Raw genomic sequence first — 23493 nt, 5'->3', positions numbered from 1 at the left:
TTTACATTTTGTATCTACGTTGGAAATACATCTTTAATGCTGTGTTAATTTTTAGAACACTTCCATTAACTGTCTTTTCATTTATCTGTGAAGTTCCTGATCCCCAGTATTGACAATGTTTTATTTATTTTCCTCATGAGGAAAATAAATAGAATTTCATTGTATTCATGAATACAATGAAATTTTGATTATCCAACAATCATTTAATTATTGAACTACATCTGTTTAGAAAAAATGCATATATGAATTCCTGCAATTTAAATTTTCCATATATTTTTTTATATAAATAAAAATGCTCAATTGTAATCATTGTCAGTAGTATTGTCAGCCAATAGAAAACATTGTGTAACAAATTTTATTTGGTAAACTAGAGAACATTTCTTCATCTCTAGCTTATTAAAATTGGTAAAATCAAGTGTCTGAACAAATTGGAATGGAGTGTATTTTAATTGTTTGATTTTATTATGTACTAAATGCTCCATCTGATCTATAGTAGTCCAATCCTAGTATTTCATACTTAAGCACTTTGCAATACCGAGGAGAGTTGCAATTTATAACAATATTTTATGTAAAGACTAATCAATGGTAAGACAAAAGAAAATGTTTCAATTAATAATAATAAACATATTTAAAACTAGACTTACAGTGCTTAAATTGACTGACTACTTAGCAGTCATGAAATTCTGAGACTTTGCAAATTGAACTTTGATATCTCAAGAAAGTAAAATAGTGTGTTGTGTGCACTCTCAGATTTTTCTGATAATGCATATCTTACAAAAACAAAAAGGTACTGTACAATTGAAATAAATGTGTTTTTACTCAAACATTATAATAAATGAACATATTTTTAATTGAAATCTGAAATGTGTTGTGAATTATGTTATAGTATAGTAATGTTCTTTTTATGTTAAAATATGCAAATAAATTAATACATTAATATAACAGTCAATAACTTTTATTTTCAAGCAACAATATGCTGCTTTGACTTTATCCAAAGAAATGCAGTACATTTTTAAAAATACAAATTTTCAAATTGAAAAAACTTTTTGTATTAACAAAGCTTTACTATACAAAATACACAAAAGTAAATTATATAGAAATAGTCGAAATTTTACAGTCCACATAATATTTATATATGAAGTAAAATTTATAATCTCTGTATATTTAAGTTTATCCCCTTTTAAATTTACATTAAAATGTACATTGATCAAATGTGTTCTTACAATAAAATAAAAATTTATGTATCAAATAGGCATCACAAATAGCCTAAAACTATTGCAATTTTTCTGTACACTTTGAGTTGAATTCAAGTTAATCAATTTAAAAAAATAATTGTAATTGCATTTTAATTAAAAAATGCAAAATAGAAATGCATACTTTTTCTTTATTTTATATATATAATTTTTGGTACTTTTGTAATGGATTAATTTTTTAATTCAAATATTTTGGTAATTAATAGAATTAAATTTTTAGTGTGCTATTATTTTAATCTAAACAATATATGTCTTCTATTAGTATTAAATAGATCATTAAATAATTTTTAAAAATTTCCTCCTGTTAATTTTAGAGAAATTTAAAACTTCAGAAAATATGTGGAATATACCATTAAGATACATTTATATGCTATGAATAAATTGGCTGATAATTTGATATACATTGTATGTAAAATCAATACAAGAAGCTATGAAATTTTAAATGTTTCCAGCATTTAGATTTTATAATTTTCATATAGTTAACTCAGATCATTAAAAAGGTAATATTTGTGCCATGTCTTTAACAACTACAGTAGTTAAAACAATTAAATAGTTTAACAGCAATACAGTGCCCATGAATCTTATATTTACAACTGTTTTTATCTTTATGAGTTTTATTATATAAAATAGTTTTATTAAGTACATCTACATAATTTCAATATTTTTAAGAAATTCTGCTACACTGCTTGTTGTTATACTACACTATGTTTTAACTGTACTAATCAGCACATTTGAAGACAAAAAATGATAGCTCTTTTATTGTTGGAATATTTTTCTGTATATATATATTTTTTTTATCATTATTAAAATAATTTTGAAAATTACAATAAAAAAGAAATAAAGCATTATATTATTCTAAATTTTTTATACTGAACACTGGCAAGAGAAAAATGAAAATTCAATTTGTTATATCCAAAATTTTTATGATATAAGTATAGGAATCTTTCTATTTTAGCTACCAAACTACTATTGTTAATTATAAGAAAGAAAAATCTTCACAGTACTATAAATGTATAATAGGTATTAAATTATCATTAAGTTATTTCATAGTTTTTTGAAATAATTTAAAATAATCACTCTCTCTCTCAATAATATCATCTACACAAATATTAACTCTAAAATTTTACAGATGAGAGAGATTAATAAATACAAGTGCAGTAAAACCTGTCCAAAATGGAACCTTCCATCCACAAATTTTCCAGTCTACACAGGTATTACTTTATTTGACTGGATGGCTGCAGTTAGGGTATCAGCCTACCACTTTAGAGACCCAGAATCAAATCCAGGCAGTTCAAAAAAATTCTTATATGGTCTGTCCCATATGTTTGGCCCTGTCCCTCACAATTCAGTCAACCATTGTGGGCCTTCAAAAAGCTCTTAAGTACCTACAAGGTGGAGAGGAGTAATATATAAATATTCAAAGAAAGTAAGTTCTAGATAGAAGAAAATTTGTTGGACTGCAATTTGAAAAAATTATAGACCTATAAATTCCCACTGTCTATCCATCTGTCTGCCTGTCTTTTATTAACCTTGAGAATAGAGTTAGATGATGAAAGAAGATAGATGAGAGAAGATATGAAAATCTTTGGAGCAGGAGACCCCAATTAACTACATATGAACTTCTGATGCAAACTGGAAGTCACATCATTTCAATTCAAAAATTTTCCCCAAAAGATGTTAGATAGACGACTGCCATGACTATTGTTAAAGGAAAAGTATGATGTACAGGGACAAGCCACTACTAATTTGAGGTAGAGCATATATTTTAAATTAAATAAATTAAAAATATGATTAAAAATTTCAGCCTGGCATTGTGATGATATCACAATAATTAATTTCTCATTAAGATATAAAATACTTTTGATAATTTAATTATTAAACAACATCCAACACATACCAAACTAAATATTTAACAAATAGTAATATTAGTTCTTTAAAAAAATTTCTATTCCTGTTTAATGTGAAAGGAACTTGGAAGAATATATTTTGGAATTTTTAAGATTATATACACTTTTATATTATATAGAAAGTCTTTGGACTTTATGAGCTAGGTTCATATTTTATACGAATGGAATTATTGCTTAAATGAACAAATCTATTTTAAGGTAAGATAGACAAATATATTAAGAAATAATTTTAACACTTAAAATATTTTTATAATTTTAAAATTTAATTATAAATTTAAAGGAAATTTAAAAAAAAATTACTGTACAGGTGCCACTGAGCAACTGATAAGGACTTAAGAGTCTAAAATGCATTTTGTACAGGATGGCACCATAGAGAAATAAAGTACTTTGGCAAAATAATCACTGTTTAGTTTGTCTTTGAAAGGAAATTCACCTTATTAAAATATAATTTATCAGTGTAGTTAAGAAGAGAGTTAAAATATCTTCTAATACAGATTGTATTTAAGTTTTTCTAGTAATTAACAATAGTTTAAAATTTAATTAAAATGTTTGTGTGTTTCTTTAAAATGTTTGATTTATTTTTTTCTAATTTTATTATATTGAACATTTTCTGAAAACTATATAAAGGAAGATATTATTCTTCAATAATCAATATATTGAGCACTGATTTGATGTTGGTGCTTGGTAAATTTTTTTTATGTAATCATTTAAACTCAGACAATTCTTATTATATTTCATTAATTTTCTTCTGAAAATTGATAATTTTAAAAAGAATGGAGTTGAATTTGAATCATTTTAAATGATAAAGTATCTTTATACTGTATTTCATTTATATTATGCATGAAATAGTAGAGAGATACTAACAAACTCTGACGACTAATTTTTTAATGAAGTAATAAAGAGAACATTTTATACTATAAAACTCAGCCTTATATGCTTTTAATAACAACAAAAATTATATAGTAGTCTCAACTGTTAAAATACATTTTATTAAGTACAGTAGTTTCTATCTTATAATTACAAAATAAAATTATGTTATTTGTTAAACTAAAATATTCTATAATTATTATTGCCTTACTGTCCTTATTTAATTTATTTTATATTTATCAACATGGACATTAATCATTAACAGGACACTTATACTGGTGTTAAGCATTTACACAAGAATTCCTCATTCTTGCGTAAATGCTTAACACCAGTATAAGTGTCCTGTTAATGATTAATGTCCATGTTGACAAATATATAATAAAATATTCTATGTTTTTTTTTTTCTTTTCTTTTTGAAAATATTTGTTTTGGCACTATAATATTCTGAATGTAAATTAAAAATAAATTACTCTTATCTATACAAAATTCCATGTATCTTATAAATATTAAGATCGAAATAAATTGTTTTATTTCACATGTATAAAAAAATACATGAGTGAATGCAAATTCTGTTATTTTTTTTCATTAATTAAAAACAAAAAATGGAATTGTTATACATAAAAAAAATTAAATTTCTAGAAATTTGTAATCTTACTATTTTCATGAATTTATTTTTCATTAAAATAAAATATGTATATATGCACTATTTCACATTTCATACTTTCTACTTATTTACAGTTTATATAGAATGTAGAACCAACACATTCCAATCTGCAAGACAACTTATTACATGATAAATTCTCTAAAAACAAGAACTTTTCAATTCAGCTAATTTATCCATAGCATGAAATGTACTTTACAAACTTCATGAATGACAAGTTATTAATTTTTAAAATTCATTTTTTAATGGTATATTTAATAGGTATATAAAAATAGTATAAAATTTTTTAATTCCTAAATTATTATAATACAGTAGAATATATATATATGTATTTATATATGTATATGTTTCAAATATGCAGTTCAATTATTTCCAGCTTGTTTTTATTCTCACCTTCTTAAGTATTTGTATTTTCACACCTAATTTCCTTTTGAATCCAAAGTGGCAAAATCAAAATCATCAACACCAAAACTAAGTCCTTGACTGAATCCATCCTTAAAAAAATATAGAAAACTATTAATATTTGTCAACATGTTTACATATATTCATGAAAGATTGACATTTGGCACAGCTACATGTAGCACTGCCAAGTCATATGTGTCAAAATTGAAATTACATCACATTTCCCAAAACACTGAAAAATTATTTCTATCACTTATTGATCTAGTAAGTTCAAAAAAATTATAAAATGATAAATCATATATAAAATATAAATTACTTTTTACAAAAAACAAACTACATCTTCTATATCACACAAAATGTTAGTTTCATCCACAGATTGTTCTACTGCTAATTGTTGCTTTCTGCAATTCAATAAATTCGTTCATAATGTTGGTTTAATTTTTTTTAGAGAGTACTATTTAAAAAAAAGAAAATTATTTGGATAAATTACTATTTATTTAATTTAACCTGGCAATAGATGCACCTGTTTTTTTCTGCAGGGAGTCACTGGGGTGATTCTCCCCATGTTAAAAAATTATATAAAATGGAAACAATACAAAAAAATTTATGCATACTTAGAAAATATATATTTTAATGTGTGTATGCATAAACATAATATTTAAAAGAAACATTTACAAATTTAATACTACAGTAAATCCTCATTAATTCAAATTGGGATAATTTGAAAAAACTATAATTTGAAGTTGTGATTATTTTGTCCCTTGAATTTCAAACTAATGAGGATTTATTGAACATTACTCATGCAGTCAGGCCACACATAGTTCTAGTGATTTACATTGATGGGTTTTGCATGTAAAGTGGAAAAATTGGCTCCACATCAATGTGGTTTTTGCATCATTTAGTTTGTTTATCTCTATTCATATAACTTTTTCAATTTTTTTTTCTATCATTGTTGTCATCTATATTTGTGAAAATGTTATGGTCTGAAATGTAAACATTAATCTCATCTCTCCTATCACTGTCACAGCTTTCGTCCTTGTCACTTCTATCAAAACCCCTGTGAATTTGTGCAATTGAAAATAATTCTTCCATGCATACAGGTAGAAATAGAATCCTGTAAACTTGCAAATAATAAACATCACAGTAAATTGCGTGTATTTTTATACAGTAGTATTTGGTATTTGTTTTAAACATGGTTATTTACCTGTTATTTTTAACAAATAATATAAAACATTACACTTTTTTCAATACTATAGTGCTTCCCACTATTATTGTCATATTGCAAAAATGAATTCTGTAAATGCTCAATATTAGTCATGCAGTCATCCAATCCATATAAATTCTTTGGTGTTGAGGTAAGTCAATCTCAATAAGCAAATACCCTAAAAAAAAGGTTTGTATCATATGTGCCATCATAGTGTAGCTCCTAGAAACCAAAGTAAGAGTGATTGTAACAAATTTTGATTTAATTTTTATTAAGAAAAACAAAAAATTCCAACAGCCATAAATTTTTGCAGGTTTAGCAATACTATCAAATCTTTAATAATTCCACATTCAAGATAGCATTATCAGTTATATTTGAGAGATTCAAATATGAGTTTTAAAAATACATATCCTAATAATTTTTAAAATATAATTTCTAATTGAATATATTGAAATTTATTGTATATGTTGATATATACTCAAATAAAAAAAATGTTAATGACACTAGTTTTTTTTCCATTTAATAAAAATGTTAGCACAAGGTACTAGAAAAAAATAATAATATTTTATAATCTTTTGCTTTTTATGTTACTATTTTATTATTAATTTTAAGAACCAAGTTTTCAATTGGATTATTTTTTCCTTTATCATGTCTACAGTGAAACTTGCTAATGTGACCAACTGCTTAAATTGACCAGTTTGACAGATTGTTACTATGTGCAGCTATATCTCCACGATGGGGATATATCTGCATACAGTAACTACCTATCTATTGTGACCACTGACCACTTCATTTGTCCTGAGATGTCCAAATGGTCACTTTACCCAAGAAAAAAATATATAAGAAAAAAATATTTAAAAAAAAAACCCATTTTTAAAGGATGTAATTCAATTTGTTGCAATCACATTGCAAATATAAAATATTTGAAACCACTGTACTTGTAGATAAAGAGTTTAAACTAAATATCCTTTATTTTGAGATCTTTATTTTGGAAGCTTGAGTTACAGAAATGGCACTTTGAAAAATTTTAAATTATCTGTATCATAAATTGAAAACAACACTAGCAACACTAGTGCATTGCTAGTGTTGTTAGAGACATTGGAAGAAAATTTTAAAGCTTCATATAATAGTGATCACATTGGGTCACTATTGAGGTTCCCCATATCAGAACATTCCATATTTTAACTTGGTCTAGTAAAATGAGTCAGCTTCATGAATGCATGAGTGTGTATTTTTAATTCTAAGATGAGATTCATTATCTTTTCTTTTTCAATAAATCATTCACTGACCCCAATTAACTCTTAGAATGGTGAAAAGAAAGTTAAATCTTCAGCAGAAGGGCTTTTTGTAAAGACATAATGCAAAGCAAACAGCTGAGGAGTTTGGCATTAGTAAGATGACCATAACATCAAAAAGAGGAAGCATGAGTATCTGGATAGGCTTCAAATTGAATCCAAAGATATGAGCAAGAAGAGGGCAACTGAATTTGAGTATAAATTCCTTAACTCAGATAGTTTACTAAAATGAGATTAAATTTAAGATTGTCTGGTCCCATTCTTCAAGTAATTACCAATAAAATTTGCCAGCAAATTGTATCAAACTAATTTTAAAGCTTCATCTGGATGGTTTGAGAGTTTTAAAAGGAAGAATAACATTTCGTTAAAAGTCTTAATAGGTGATTCAAACAAAGTTGATTCTGAGGTGGTAGAGCAGATTCCAAGCAAACTTTCCTGATTTTGTAGGCGATTTTGAGTCAAAAAAATATTTTCAATGCTGACAAGTACAGATTGTTTTATAAGGCTTTGCCTGATCACTATCATCATTAAGGAAGATACATGCAAGATAGGAAAAATGTCAAAAGAACATTTGAGTGTTCTGTCTGCAAGCATTACTTGAAAAAAACTCCAACCTTTTGTAATTGAGAAGTACACAAACCCAAGGTGTTTTAAAAACATTAAGTTGCAGCAACTTTCAGTAATGTGGAGATCTTGGAGAAAAGAGTGGATGAATAGAGCTATTCATTGAATGGCTAAACATATTAACTTAACACTTTAATGAGAATAAAAAACAACGCATTCTTATGACCATAAAAAATTTCCCTAGCCATTGTCCTGTGAAAAAATTGTCTAATTTGATGCTGAAATTTCTGCCTCCAAACTCAACATTGATTCTACAGCCTTTGGACCAAAGGGTCATTAAAATTTGCAAGGCCTTTTACTGAAAGATCTTGCTAAAAGAAATTGGGAAAAGATACAAATGTTTAACAACTCTGCATTGAAAGAAGTTTCAAAATTAATGTTTTGATTCAATTCTCTAGTATCAGATGCATGGCATTCCATAAAGGAGAGAACAATTCAGAAAGTGTTTTCAAAAGGCTGGCTTCCTACTGGATGGTGAAAATGATGAAAACCAAGAGGAAACCCTGCTGCAGATGTTACAATCTTGATTCCTGATTTGGAAAACACAGACAAATTTATTGACTTAATGATATTGTGACCACTGTATTTGTTGATTTAGAAGGTTTTTGGAAGCATTCTAAGAGAGTTCAATAAGAGGAATGATGAAAGTAGTGAAGGAGGCCTGTATCAAAGAAGAGATGCTCTTGCCTATATCCCACAAGAAAGTTTACGATATGCTGGAGGAAATAGTCTGTTGCTATGTGACTGTTAGCTGTATTGAGGTTCTTACGCTAATATATCAAATAAAAAAATTTTAAAGCTTATGAAATTTTCAAAAACAAAATTCTAAAGCAATTCAGATTGACAAGTTTCACACAAAAAACTGAATTTGTTGCATTGTCTTATCTTCTCTGAGTTTTTGTTTAAAATACTACATAGTCAATTGTTTTGTATTTTTTTTCTATTTCATATTAAATTTCCTATAATCAGGCTTTTTGCTTATTTCTTACTTAAGTGATTTCATTCAAGAACACCTATATTCCCCTTTCTGCATAAGATGACACCTGCCTAAGGTGACCACTTTGAGCTGGTCCCTTTGGTTTCACTTTAACAGGTTTCACTGTATATACTGTATTAATAGACAAAACGAAGCTTACCTTCATTTCTGATAATTTTTTGTCTATGGCTCCAATTGCATTGTCTAAATCCATTCCATTCAGATCCAAGGTGCTAAATTCACCCATTCCAAATGGATCCTGTTTGTTAGATTGATCTGTTGGTATAAATGGTGTAGCTCCAAACAGATCTTTCTGACTATCTTGTTTATCATTTAATGCAGATGAATTATCTAAAACAAAATAAATGATTATTCACACATTTCATTTCTTTACTATCTGATATTCTAAATTTATTGTAACAATATTTTCTTCAGCAAAATTATGAAGAAAAATTTGCAGTATGTGCTACAGACTGCAGACTTTTCCCCCCATAACTGAAGAACAGTAAGTAGCCTCCTTGTAACATTGTTTTCTTTATGTGGCAGAAGGGGAATTCAAACTTACAATTTACAAATACACCATTCACACCAAATAATCTAGTTACTGAAAAAGTCGGCCTTTTCTGTTTTTAATACTACAAAAAACTTCAAATCTAGACTAGAACTATCTGAAAACTGCAGGCTATTTGATTGGTCATTAATAAAAGATTACTTAAAAATTTTTTAATAGTGTAGTTACATAACAGTATCTTAAATAAAAAATGTTTCTTACTTATTATACTACTTATATAAATAATAATTATTACAGAAATTAAAAATTAACATTTTAATATTAAAATCTTACTGATATTATTTTCAGTGAAAAACATTTGTCCATTATTAATATGTCTGTTGTTCTGTGTGTTTTGAGAAACAGTTTGGCCATTTCGAGGATTGAAATCAAAGTCATCAGCAGGTGAAGTTTGATATAAAGATGAAAGTGCCAACAGATCCTAAAGGATTAAATAAATTTGTTAAAAATTTAAATATGCAAAATACATTTAACATTATTACTGTCTAATAAAATGTTACTATTGTTAAAATTTTAAATTAAGTTACTCTAATTTATATATTTAACCTGGGAGATTCTTCTCATCCCGGGAAATCCCATAAATTTCTTGAAAGTTCACTTTTTTCTTATTTTGTGTTAAAGTTGAGGAAATTTTGCAAATAGAAAGTATAATTAACTCAAAAACTGTCAGAATGCATTGTGATAAGCAGAGGGTCAGGGGTTAATCCTTGCTGACCACTTACACTGCACGGGTTGGCAAAACCCGATCTCTTTGTCGTTGGATGGCTAGGAGGGCAAAAAGTGAGTGGGGAGGTCGTAAGTAAGTCGACAGGTGGGTTGGATTGACAGGAGACAGGTTAACAAATAAAGCATTTATTGGCTAACCAGAATAACATACAAATTGATTACAAGTCTATTCTACTATATACTAGGAGATTAAATATGGTTAACATACACCTAAATAATGCACGGCTTGACAAGTTCTAAACAAACAGGTGGCTATGAGCTAAACCTAATGTCGTTGCTAGGGAGAGAGAGTTCACAGAATTCTAACAAAATACCTCTATGTGAGACTGGATGGTATGGCTGAAGTGCAGTGGTTGTATGTCTTTTCCTCGGGATGTTAGTCCAACTCATGGAAATTGACGACACAAGTATAGGACACTGTGTCTTTAATTTACGAAAAATAATTTAGCCATCCGATGAAGGAAACAAACTTTTTGCAATAATTCATGACCAGAGGGGATCCCAAAATCTACATTTACCAGCGCATTCTTCTGTGGATATAAATCGGCCCGAGTGGAACAGGATGGAACACTATTAGAAGACGTCGTAAGACCAACTTATTCCAGTTTTTAGAAAAATTTTATATTTTTAATTGGATAAATTTTGTGTTTTTTAACTAGAGGCGGCCAAGTAGCCTATAAAGAAAGGTCAGGTCATCCAAAAGTTTTAATCTAAAAGCACATAATAAATTAGTGGTCTTTTGAATCAACTGTGTTTTTAATTTACGACAAGTACAGGAATAACTTCTGGATGCACTAAGTTTCCGGTGATGCAAGCTTTTATAGTTTTAGTGTGGGAAGCGGTTGGTTGTTGACGATGACTTGCGAATTCTTGACAGCTAAGTGTCAACTTTCCCACCTAACTGTTGATAGTTACTGGAGACCTCTGCTTCGTTTCTCCACAAGAAGTTTCTTCTATCGATGATTGTTTAGAATAATTTTTGAACAAAAAATGAAAGTTTTCTTTCATTTACAAAAATTTTAGTTACTGCTAAAATCCTCAGTCTCACAACATTGTATTTATTAATTTTAAGCCTGCTTATTCATTTTTTAAATTTTTGCTTGTTATGACATCTCACAGATTGTCAATAATCAATATGTATTTGTGGCAGGACTCTGAAAACTCTGAAAAATTGTCAGAACCTGTAATATCTTGAATAATTGCACTGATGCTGTCTTAATTTTAACTATGCCCAGTAGCTTCAATAACTTCATTATGCCAGGTTGTGCAAATTGGCCAAGGATAGAAACGAGTACGAAGTCTGCAAGTATGAAGTTTTTCTTCATAAACCTGATTATTAAAGCCAAACAAACTGCCGAATTATCGGGCTATAAGCTTGATACCGCTATTAAAGCAGCCGAGGTAGACAAATCAATAATAGTTGTGAGCAAAAGAAGCATTGCAACACATCTCGAAAACAAACTAGAAATCTTCAACGGGTGAAAAAACACGTAACATTTGTCTTCTCTTAAATGCATTAAAGATGATTCCACCACATCCACTGAATTGGAAAGGGCATTTTCAGTAGTGAGACTTTTCATTATTAAAATAATAACCAGATTGAGTGATCAGAGTATTGACCATCTTTAGTTTTGAAAATCTTATAAAAATTTACAATAATATTTTGTATTATGTTTTATTTAAAAAATGAAAATTACCTTCCAAGTTAAAAGTTTGATTTAAGTTCATTTTTTCTTTAAATTTTCAACTCGATTCAAAGGCATTTTTTTGTAAGCAGTTTCCAACAAACTAATAAATTTTTTCTATTTATGAAAATTTGTACATAATTCAAAGGTAATTTTAACATATATTTTACACAGCATTATTAATATGATTTTGGAGGTTGCAGAACATATTAAATTAGTTTTAAAAATGAAATATAATTATATCGTTTGATTTCAAGATATTTTTTATATTTTAAAAATAATTAATTATATCCCCGGGATTTCCCAGGAAACAGGTCACTTTTTTCCTGGAATCCTGAGACAAGCAGAAGACTGGGAAATGAGAAACCCTAATACACAAACATTTATTTGCCAAGCTTATAAATATAATTTTTAATTTTTATTTAATTTCTGTTATCACAATAAAACTTGCAAGTCTTATAACAGTATGTAATAGCGCATAAAGATATTAACCAAAAATATGTCATATCATTTTTACTCATCAATTTTACTTCTATTATTATAAAGAATCAAACTCAAAAGACAAGTTTTGTTATAGTTCAAATTAATTTTACAGTAATACCTCGATTTTCATTGACTTTGGTTATCGTTGATTTTTTTCACAAAAAATTTGTCTCAGTTTTCGTCCATTGCCTCGGATTTCGTTGGCATGCCTAAGTGACCTTGTTGCTAACTTTGTGAAAACAAAGAGTGACCCACACGTTTTCCAGCTCAGTGTGTCATTATTTCTCGTTGTGTGAGCATTACCCCACCATTGGCCAATGGTTCCTTTCCCTAAACACTGGGAGTTCGGTCATGGGTTCACGCTTTGCTAAGACGGGCTGGCCACGTGAAGTTTTTCAGGTTTTCTCCACGTTTGTAATGCCTGAATAGGGGCCAGTTACCCTTAAACGGACTTCATGGAAGGCATTATTCCCCTCAATACGACCATCATAAATGCATACAACTACTATTACATGACAATTACATCACACTTTACCACAGGGTAATATACGCTAGAAGCTCATGTCCAACTAGCTTCTACAAGACATTACCCTGCGCGTCTAGTCAAACAATTCCGTTGCTTACCTTTAGATCAGTCTTTTATATTAATTTCTTATTCCTTTCAGTATTTAAAGCTATATTAATTCTCTATAAAATGTGTTTTTGGTATGTATTTTGGAGTGTCTAGGATGAATTAATTGGATTTACATTGATTCATATGGAAATAATTGCCTTGGTTTTTGTTGGTTTCGGATTTTGCCGATTGTTTTCGAATGGATTATTGACGAAAACAGAGGTATCACTGTACTTAAAATCAAAGAATTTATCATACTGTTAAAGTTTGAGGTTTTCTGTTGCAATTTTTATTGTTTTGTCAGTTATTTATAAATATATTAAAGTTAAGCACTAAATGAGTTAAAATATTTTAAAAATAATAATTGAAAGATTTTGGACAAGTTGTGAACAGAGTAAAAATGCTCTTATTCTGCATTAAATTGCAATATAGTTTGCATTGTAATCTGCAAACATTTAGTCTCATTTTTTTCATACTGCACTATATTATATTTACCTATCATCTTATCATGAATAAACAATGAATTACCTATCAAATTTTAATGAAAACTCAATGTCAAATATCTTGTTTTATTGAAAAGAAACTTTTATAATTTTGATAAAATATCTATAGGCACACTTAGCAGCTAGAGTGTAATGCTCTAGCTACACAGCAAATGATTATAAAATGGTTTAAGTGTCATTGGAAAGAGAATCTAAACATAATTTTTTTTTCTTTCAAAACAAGTGAACAGTTTTGGAAATATTGCAATTTAAACTTTGTGTACATATTACATAGTGGAACAGTTAATGAGTTATTATGTGTTTGGCAGTATTCAGTGGCATGTACTGTACCTAGGAGCCATTAGCGTGAGTTTCACACTGATCAATTAACTGAAAATGCTAAATTTTCAAGCACTAATTCACAGTACTTACATTTTCAAACTACATAGTAAAAAGCATACTCTTTAGTAAAAGGACGAAGCTAACTGTATATGAGTCGCTGATTAGACCTGTGATTCCATATGAATGTGAAACATGGCCAATGACAAAAGAGGAGGAACTAAAACTAGAGAGATTTGAAAACAAAGGAAAATCTTTGGACCTGTGAAAGACTTTGATGATAATGGTGTTGTGATCAATGGAGAACCAATATGGAGGAGAACAAACCAGGAATTGCAGACAACCTACGACAAGCCCATGATCACACTTTTCAGTTGGACTAACTTTTCTGAAAGAGTGAAATTGAATACAAATGCTGTAGAATAAAGATATGTAGATGTAGAATTTTATCACCCCCTTTCTCCTCTTATTAAATACTTGTTAAAAATTAATTTTTTATACAAATAAATATTAATGTAAGTTAAATATTAAAAACACTAACTATAAAAGTATTTGGGTAAATGCCCAGGCTCCTTTCAGTGCTCAGAGTAGGGTACCCCCCTATGAATACGTCTGTCCCCATAAAATGACTTGGTATTTAATTTTGCTGGAGTCGGCCTACTAAAATTAACAGGAGTCAGAGTTGTCTTTTTTTTTATACCGATTCTGCAGCCCTGGTAAAGACACTAATTTGGGGAGAGCATATATTTTAGATTAAATAAATTTAAAAACAATGATTAAAAATTGCAGCCAGGCATTGCGAAGAAGAGATGTCACAATAAATAACTTCTTGTTTCATAATACATGTTATTGTTTTAAATTTTCTTTTATGAATTATAGTTTAAGAAATTTAACATATTAACTTACAGATTAGCCTCAGATAAATGCATAACTTCAGTTAATTGAGGTATAGATAAATCAGGATTCTACCTTACATAAAAAATAGGCTTTTGGATCTTTAACACAAAAAACCTTATATATTAATTTAATTACTTTAATTTTATTTTTATTTTGTTTTTAGTTTCTTAGTAAAAATCAAAAAAAAGTTTATTATGACAATCTCAAAACATTTTGTAATTTTATTTTTTCTTTGACATCTTGCTAACAAGTTGATTTTGTTGTTCAGAAAAGTATAAATTATTATTAAATGAACTTAACTTTTATATATTTACAACACATATATACAGTATATTGGTTTTTAATGCAAAAAATGCTGAACTCACAAATAAACTGAGGCAGCTTAACTCCCTGTATCAAAGGCTCTGTACTGTACAGTACATAAACTTAAGAGGAACTGACATCATAATAGCAAAATTCTTACAGACAATTTGAAGTATTTCTCTGATAACTGCTTTGTAAATAAGATTTTATATGCATAATAAACAATAGCTTAAAGTTTCTCAATACATAAGATACTAATCAAAATGATATATAAGGAATTCTCTCATGAAATAACATTTATAAAACTTTTTCAGTTAGTTTAATAATAATCCAAGGAAATTATAGATAAAATAGAAAATTTATGGTATCTTATTGAAGAATTTATTGTTTCAAATTGCTCTCATTTTCTTTGAGCATTATTATTCTTAAAAAGTTTACTAGTTTATTCAAAAAATCAAAACAAAAGAAATAATAAGTTAATAATGTAGCATGTTTAAAAATAATTTTAGAATAAAATACAATTACAAAAATATTTATAAATACAATAAAATTTTATGATGTAATTACATTAGTTTTAAGCTAAATTAGTTAATTTTTTTTTAATTTCTTGTTTTTTTTGAAACTTTATAAAAATTATACATTTACAATTTTTTACCTTAATTTTTTTTAATACAGTAATTGACATTCTTCAGAATTAATAGAATTTTACTAGAATAGAAAAATTACCTGAGATGGTAATAATGATGATTTTGAAGTACTGATAGATCCTTGATGTAGTCGAGGAGGAACTGGAGGAGGTGGTTGAAGAATAGGTGTTGTTCCCAAAACAGATGCATTGTGTGTAGAATTTGGCTTTTTATTATTAAAGGAATTAATCTCCAAGATCTAAATAATATATATTAGTATGAAAATAAAAGTTATAAAAAGGTAATTTAAAATCTAAATGGATTTTCAACATTTATTGCATTTATTCAGTTTAAAAAGTATTTCATTTAAATTTGCTGTAAGTGTAAAAAATAGTATTACAACAACTTTAATAATTTTATGTTTTTAACAAAGATTAGTTCATTTGTAACTAAATTATTATTTTCAAGTACTTTTCTAGTACTATCCAAAAAATTTTTGGAGTAAATAGTACACAAATTTAAAAACAGGTTATTTTATAATAAAATTATAAGTCCCAATGGTTCTAGGATTTCAATTATATCTTTGGAAAAAAAAGTAATGAAAAATGGTTTTAGTTTTAAAAAAATTATTAATAATTTTTCTTTTATATAATAATGAAAGTACTCAACTTTTAACTTAAATATAAATATATATAAATATAAAGAATGCATACATTATTATTTGATTTATAACACTCAACATCTTTCTTATCTTTTCCTTTTTCCAATTCTGCTAATCTTTTCTTCAACTGTAAATTTTCTAATTCTAATTCTTGTACCTGAAACAATTCATAATTGTAAATGCACATAAAGAATATAACTTTTTCTTGAAAATAATTATTTTGATTAAATTATTTAAAACATTTAAAATATTTTCTCAAGGAACTTTAAAAACTCATACATTTAGAACTATACAACAGACATTATACGAAAGAATTCAAAGAACAGAACAAATCTTTTGACTTTTTTAAATGTATAAATTTTACAATCGTTAAACTTCAAAATTAAATAAAAGTATTTCAAAACACTGTATTAAAAACAAGTTCTATAACTCAAAAATATACAAGAAAAATATAAAAACGTTAAAATTCACTGTAATAAAATTAATTTTTTAAATTTTGAATACAAGTATAATAAATAAAATCTCTCACATTTTTCAATAATATAGTTTCAAAAGGAAATATACATAATTAATATAATGATGATTACTCAAACTATGTTAACTAAAAGGAATGGCCTAATTTTATTGCATTAAACAAAACATTTTAGCTACATGATTTGTCAAATTAATTTTTGTTTGTTAAGTATCAAATTTTCTTTTCATTATTTACAAAATCTATCTATAGAAATAACATTGAAATATTTATTATTGACAAACTATAGAAATCTTGTGTTATTGACAAAATTTTATCATAAGGATTAAATTTTCTCAAAATAGAATGTTTATGTTTTAATAATAAAATCTATTATGGAAAATTTCAAATAATTTTATAATGTCACCAAAAATCTACGAGGGCTGTTCGAAAAGTTCACGGCCTCAAATAGAACAACAAACAAAATAATGTTAAAACGTTTTTTATTTTTCAATGTAGTTTCCCTTGTTAGCAATGCACTTATTCCAGTGATGTTCTAGCTTTTTTATGCCATCACAATAGGTCGATTTGTCAAGATGTGCAAAATACTTGTTCACTTCAGAGATGACTTTGTCATTTGAGTGGAAATTCTTTCCAGCCAAGAAATTTTTAGGTTTGGAAAAAGGTGGAAGTCACTGGGGGCAAATCAGATGAGTACAGTGGATGTGGAACTAATTGGAAGCGAATTTCGTTTATCTTTTGTTCAGTGATTCTGGCGGAATGTGCAGGTGACATTATCATGGTGGAACAGAACCTGTTTCTTCTTCAAGTGTGGCCTCTTTTCTTTGATTTCTTTCTTCAGTTTTTCCAAAAGTTCATAGTAATAGACAGCATTGATGGTCTTTCCTCTTTCTAGGTAGTCAATATAGATGATTCCTTTAGCATCTCAAAAAAACCGAGGCCATCAGTTTCCCCGCTGATGGAACTGTCTTTGCCTTCTTTGGTGGTGACGAACTGTGATGTTTCCATTGTTTTGACTGTCCTTTGTTTCAGGAGTGTATAGTCAATCCACGTTTCATCAGTAGTCACAAACCAACGCAAGAAATCCTGTGGGTTTTTCTGACAGAAGTCCAAACACTCTTTTGACATCAAAGTGTGAACACGTTTTTGCTCGGCGGTCAGCAGACGCAGCACCCGCCTTGCTGAGACCTTTGTCATACCCAAATTTTTGGTTAGGATGTGGTGCACCCGGTCAACAGAGATGTGTGTTGTCTCAGCTATCCCACGCATTTTCAAACGGCAATCTGCTAACATCAAATCGTGAACTTTTCTGATATTTTCTTCAGTGACAGCAGTTGACGGCCATCTGCTGCGAGGGTCATCTTCCACTCTCTCTCTGCCAGATTTAAAAAAGGCTGTCCATTTTTTCACAGTGGTGTATGACGGAGCAGACTCTCCCAAAACTTCATCCGTGTCAGCTTTGATTCAAGATGAGGTCAACCTTTTTTTCGTCAGGTATTTTATGATCGCACGAGTCTTCATCTTCTCCATTTTTGACAAAGCATGTGCACACTGACTGTCTGCTAAGCTGTTGTGGCAAAACTTAACAACAAATCAAGCGGAAATTGGTATCACATCTTTAGCAAAGATGGCTGAATTATTCCCGCCAAAAATTAAATTGATCGCAGTGCCGCATATAGGCAAGGCCGCAAACTTTCCGAACGGCCCTCGTATAATTAATATTTTGAAATCTTATTGCAAATCAAAAAAGTAAAAATGCTCAAAACATTTAAAAGAAAAAATTTTCATAATATGCCTAGCATAAAATTTGTTATAAAATTAAAATTTTTAATTTATCAGCAACATTTCATAAATTCTCTCTCTTGAAAGTGCACAAATTATTCTATTTAGAACATATTTAATTATAAATTATATTAAATAAAACTTAAAATTTTAAAAACTTTCCATTTACCTCAGTAGAAATAATTACTTTTATGAATTTGTGTATTGAAATATTTATTATAATTGTTAAATCCTTTAATCTATGAATATTATCCAATTTATTAAATCTGTTACTTTTTAATAGATTGTTAAATAATTGTTAAATTCTGAAATCTTTCCTTATTCTCATATTATATTTAATCAATATTTTTTAAAAACTTTTTAAATAATGTAAATTATTACTATATAATTCTATATGAAATTAGAGCATTTGACTAGATAATCACACATTAAAGAATTATGATATGAATTTAATGGAATAGTAAGTTAAATAATGTCACTTTATTCATAATAATCAAAATTTAATTTTAAATCATAGGGGGAATTAACCTCGATCTCCCAAAATATTAAAATATTATATGAGTAAAACAAGCAATATATTAATTTGCATTAAGGATTAAATATCATTAAAAAAATTATTTACATTAGGGTACATTTAAATTTTTGCTTCTCTTCTATATTTGCAGAGATTATGTTTAGAAGAAAATAAAACACATTATTATTATTATGAAAAGTTTTATAAATTACTCTTTAATTTGTTCAGTACAAATGAAAATTTCATTTTGTGTAACAGATATTTTCAATATTTTTTAATAATAAATACAAAGGAAATACCTGTTTTTGAAGAAGCATATATCGTTTCTTCATTTCTAAATCTTTTCCAGACGTATCAAGAAATCTTTGATAAGCTAAATCAAAAGCTTGTCCAATAGTTAATGTAATTTCTTCAGCCTAAAATAAATTTATATTAAAATCATTTTGTAATTTGAAACATCCATTTTAAGTGTGTATTATTGTTTACTTTTCTCTCAAAGAAAACAATTGTCATTTATCTATCCCACTTTTAATTAAGGATAAAAGAAAATGAATAGAACTGTCATACCAATTTATCACTGGAAAATACAAAACAACTATGTCTTTCTGTGTCTGCTTCTTTTGCAATAAAGCTGAAAAATTTTTTGTCTGCCTTATCATCAGCACAATAGGATATACGATGCAAGGGATACTGATGATGTATTGTCTATTAAAAAAAAATCATTAAATTTCAAATTCCATTTCTAGATTTCACATAATATAATTTATGACAATTTATGATAACTGATGATATAAATTTCAAAAAAAATTATATTTTCAAACTTATCAATTACAAATATCTGTCATATAAGCACAGTAGTTACGTTCCATAAAAGTGCCGTGTTATGCAATCCATACTATATAAAACAAAGGACTAGTGCAAAACATAGGGTTAGGTTCCAAAAGTTAACAAAAGTATACTCTTTTTTGTTACCAAGAGAAATACGTTTATTAAAGCAGTGGGTTCTCAATCTTTTTGAAGTTGGGGGAACACTAAACTTTCACATTGTTTTCCGCAGAACACTTACAATACATCAGCTTTAAAGCAGAGGTGGGAAACCTTTTTGAAATCAAGTGCACTCAATCTAGAAGATGACGACATTGGCATTTGCTAATTACATTCCCATACAAAAATTATTTTACATTGTATTGGTCTTTCTTTTGCAATAACTTTTAATTGTACATTTGTTTTTTCACAGAACACTTAAGTGGCTTCATGGATCACCCATGTTCCGCAGACCATGGATTGAGAACCACTGTATTAAAGCAATTGATAATTTATTTCTAATCAATAATTAACTAACAATCACAATTAAAAGTACAATATTATGCATTAATATTAATTTTAGTTAAACAAGGGCATTTTCTTTTTACAAAGCATTGCCATCTTGATGAGAAATATCAACATCTTCATTTTTTTATTTTTATTATAAAAAAAATTTTTTTATGAACGACAAAATAAATATATGTTATTAATTGAAAATTTTTGCTAGTGAGTTGCGTTTGTGCAGTTGAGTACAGAGTGATTTTTTTCTAGAATGTGTGTTCAAATGCCAAACTGTTAGAGTTGGGAACAGTTCAAATACCAAAACACCACTGTATTTCATTTGTCATTTTTACAGATAATCATCTGTACTTACCTATGGTTAAAAAAATTTAACATTATTTACCTGAAAATGTTTAAACAAACTTTACTGAATACAAAGATTAATCTATAAAGACAAAACACAGTAAGTCTTAAATGCCATACTGTACAATTAAAATTTAATTATTAATTCAATTACTTTACAATTAACTTACTATTTCTATTCTCATAGAAAAGATCAAATCAGACCTATATAGTTTCTTTAAGCCAGTGGTTTTCAATCTTTTTGGATAATGACACACTTCTATATAATCATGTGAAGTTTTGTGGCACTTTTATTATCATATTTGCAGGACTAGACAACAGGATGATTGCAATTCGCCAGTCTATCGCAGAATTACTTTCGAAGTACTCGAGCCTTTAATATAACTATTGATGCTAATTAATGGGGAACAGTGCTGACATAGTCCCTCACACTGTAGTTGTCAGTTGACTTTTTATAAAAAAAACAATATCTTTGCTTTTCCTTTATGTTTTGACTGTAGCAATAGTTAAAAGACTATAAAGTACCTCATTTGAACCAATTTCATTTACATCTTAATCTCTGATCATTCTATCACAATCAGTAATACATCAAGAGGATCATGACACCATAAATAATATAGAATTGCACTGGCACCGACTACACACAGATGTAGTGATAGATTTAGCTAGGATATTTGTACAACTTGACTTTGATACTGACTTGTGCAAAACTTCTAGAAGCAATATAGTTGTGTGTGTTATCAACTGTTATTTTTTTTTTAATTTTAAAATTTGCTGTTTTAATTTTTTTACTCTATCTCATGGTATACCTGGAACAGCTTCAGTCAAGAATCTTTACTTTAAGCTATTAATTGTCTATAGCTAAAATATAAAACTTAAACTATATTGACTTTTTTTGTGATATTATGGCTTAGAATGTTCATACAAGAATAAAATAATGCATTTGTTACTTTTTTATATTTCAATACATTTAAATGTATTAAATAATTTCTAAAGAAATTTATCAAATGAACTATTATGACTAAATCATGTTTCTTTAGTGACAAATGTGTTTTATCTTATAAATATAACTAATTTTTTCAGAAAAATGAGTAATATGTGAAAAAAACTTTTCATTTTAACTATTTAATTTGAGTATAAATCTGACCAATTTGTAATCTTATATGGTAAGTTATAATATCTTCCTTGACAAACTTTTTATATTAAATTCTGTAAAAATAATAAACTATTCAATATTTAGTTCTTTCACAATTTCTTAATTAAATGTTTAAGATTTTTGAAAATTATAAGTACGAGAAAAAAAAGAAAGATTTCAAAAATTTATAAATTTGATAATTAAAGAAAAAAGGTTGAATTAAAAAGTTTTTCTTATATATTTACAATAAGTCCTATTTTTCCTCTTCTTGATAAAAATCTTTAGTTATATGAGAAAAATAAAATAAAAACAGAAAAACAAAATTTGATATTATTCTGTCTTACTTGTATACATGTAAAGTTAAAGAAAATTATGGAAATGTAAGTTAAGAAAAAAAACATTTATATTATTGATGAATGTTAAAAATAATGTTGAAAATGTTGAAATTTATGTAGGAAAATGGGTACAGTTGAAGAAAACTATTTGTTTGAAAAACTACAGTTGAAGAAAACTATTGAAATGCATCTTATGTATTGATGTAGTGTTAAATGTATTGATAATAAATGAAAACATGCATTAACTATTTTAAAATCTATATGTTAAACATCTTTTTGATGATACTGCATAAGCAAACAACAGTTTAAAATACTTAACCAGAACTTAATATCTTAAGGGTATTTTAAAATAATAAGTTTATAAAGTATGTGTAAATATCTCTTGCAATAACATTTCTACAGATAAATGTACTGTACCTTTTCATTTGATTGCACTTTACAGAATAAAATATACAATAAAATATTATTATTGAGTTGATTATCATCTATTTCATTTATAAAAATTTCATAAAATTTCAGAATATAAATTTCAACAAAACAGATTTATATCTTAAATAAATGTTTACTTTTGTTTTAGCATCTTGAACTCCAACACCATCAACTGAAATTGTTAGTTCTACTTTGGGAAGTTTTACTCCTTCAGACCTTTTTATCTGTTGGTCAAACTGAAAATAAAAAGTGAATAATTTATGTGAAATAACTTTGTTTTAAATTAAAATTTTAAAATCTGACACTTTAATTAAAATTTAATAAGATGAGAAATAATCCATTTGTTCATCTAAAACTCAATTCTTGTCAAAATACAGATCTCTCTTTTCAAAGTTTTTCAGGAAAATAAATCTGTTGTTATCAGATTCCATTAGACATTAATACTGAATAGAATTATACAAAATAATCCTATTTTTCACTAGAATTATTAATTCATACACTAACTTAAAAACAATATATAACTAAAATATTATATTATTATTTATTGTTTATATTAGAAAATTTCAAATAACTATTTATAGTC

General features: G+C 27.3%; 1 protein-coding gene across 2 annotated transcripts in view; it reads right to left on the bottom strand.

The window, feature by feature from the left end:
- Window positions 1-4669: 4669 nt before the first annotated feature.
- Window positions 4670-23493, bottom strand: part of LOC136972619 (PTB domain-containing engulfment adapter protein 1-like) — a 46932-nt gene continuing 28108 nt past the window's right edge. For both annotated transcript variants that reach the window (XM_067267204.1, XM_067267205.1), the window contains exons 6-13: window positions 23048-23146; window positions 19911-20048; window positions 19643-19759; window positions 16628-16732; window positions 16015-16173; window positions 10034-10181; window positions 9350-9540; window positions 4670-5182 (exon numbers count right to left, since the gene is read on the bottom strand). In XM_067267204.1, coding sequence (XP_067123305.1) covers window positions 5108-5182; window positions 9350-9540; window positions 10034-10181; window positions 16015-16173; window positions 16628-16732; window positions 19643-19759; window positions 19911-20048; window positions 23048-23146 — 1032 coding nt within the window. In that variant the 3' untranslated portion in view covers window positions 4670-5107. The remainder of the gene's footprint in view (window positions 5183-9349; window positions 9541-10033; window positions 10182-16014; window positions 16174-16627; window positions 16733-19642; window positions 19760-19910; window positions 20049-23047; window positions 23147-23493) is intronic.

This window comes from Centruroides vittatus, unplaced genomic scaffold (assembly GCF_030686945.1).
Source record: "Centruroides vittatus isolate TY-2023 unplaced genomic scaffold, ASM3068694v2 contig_299, whole genome shotgun sequence".
Taxonomy (NCBI): domain Eukaryota; kingdom Metazoa; phylum Arthropoda; class Arachnida; order Scorpiones; family Buthidae; genus Centruroides; species Centruroides vittatus.
The sequence above is the reverse complement of the archived record's forward strand: the minus strand, read 5'-3'. Positions and strand labels throughout refer to the sequence as shown.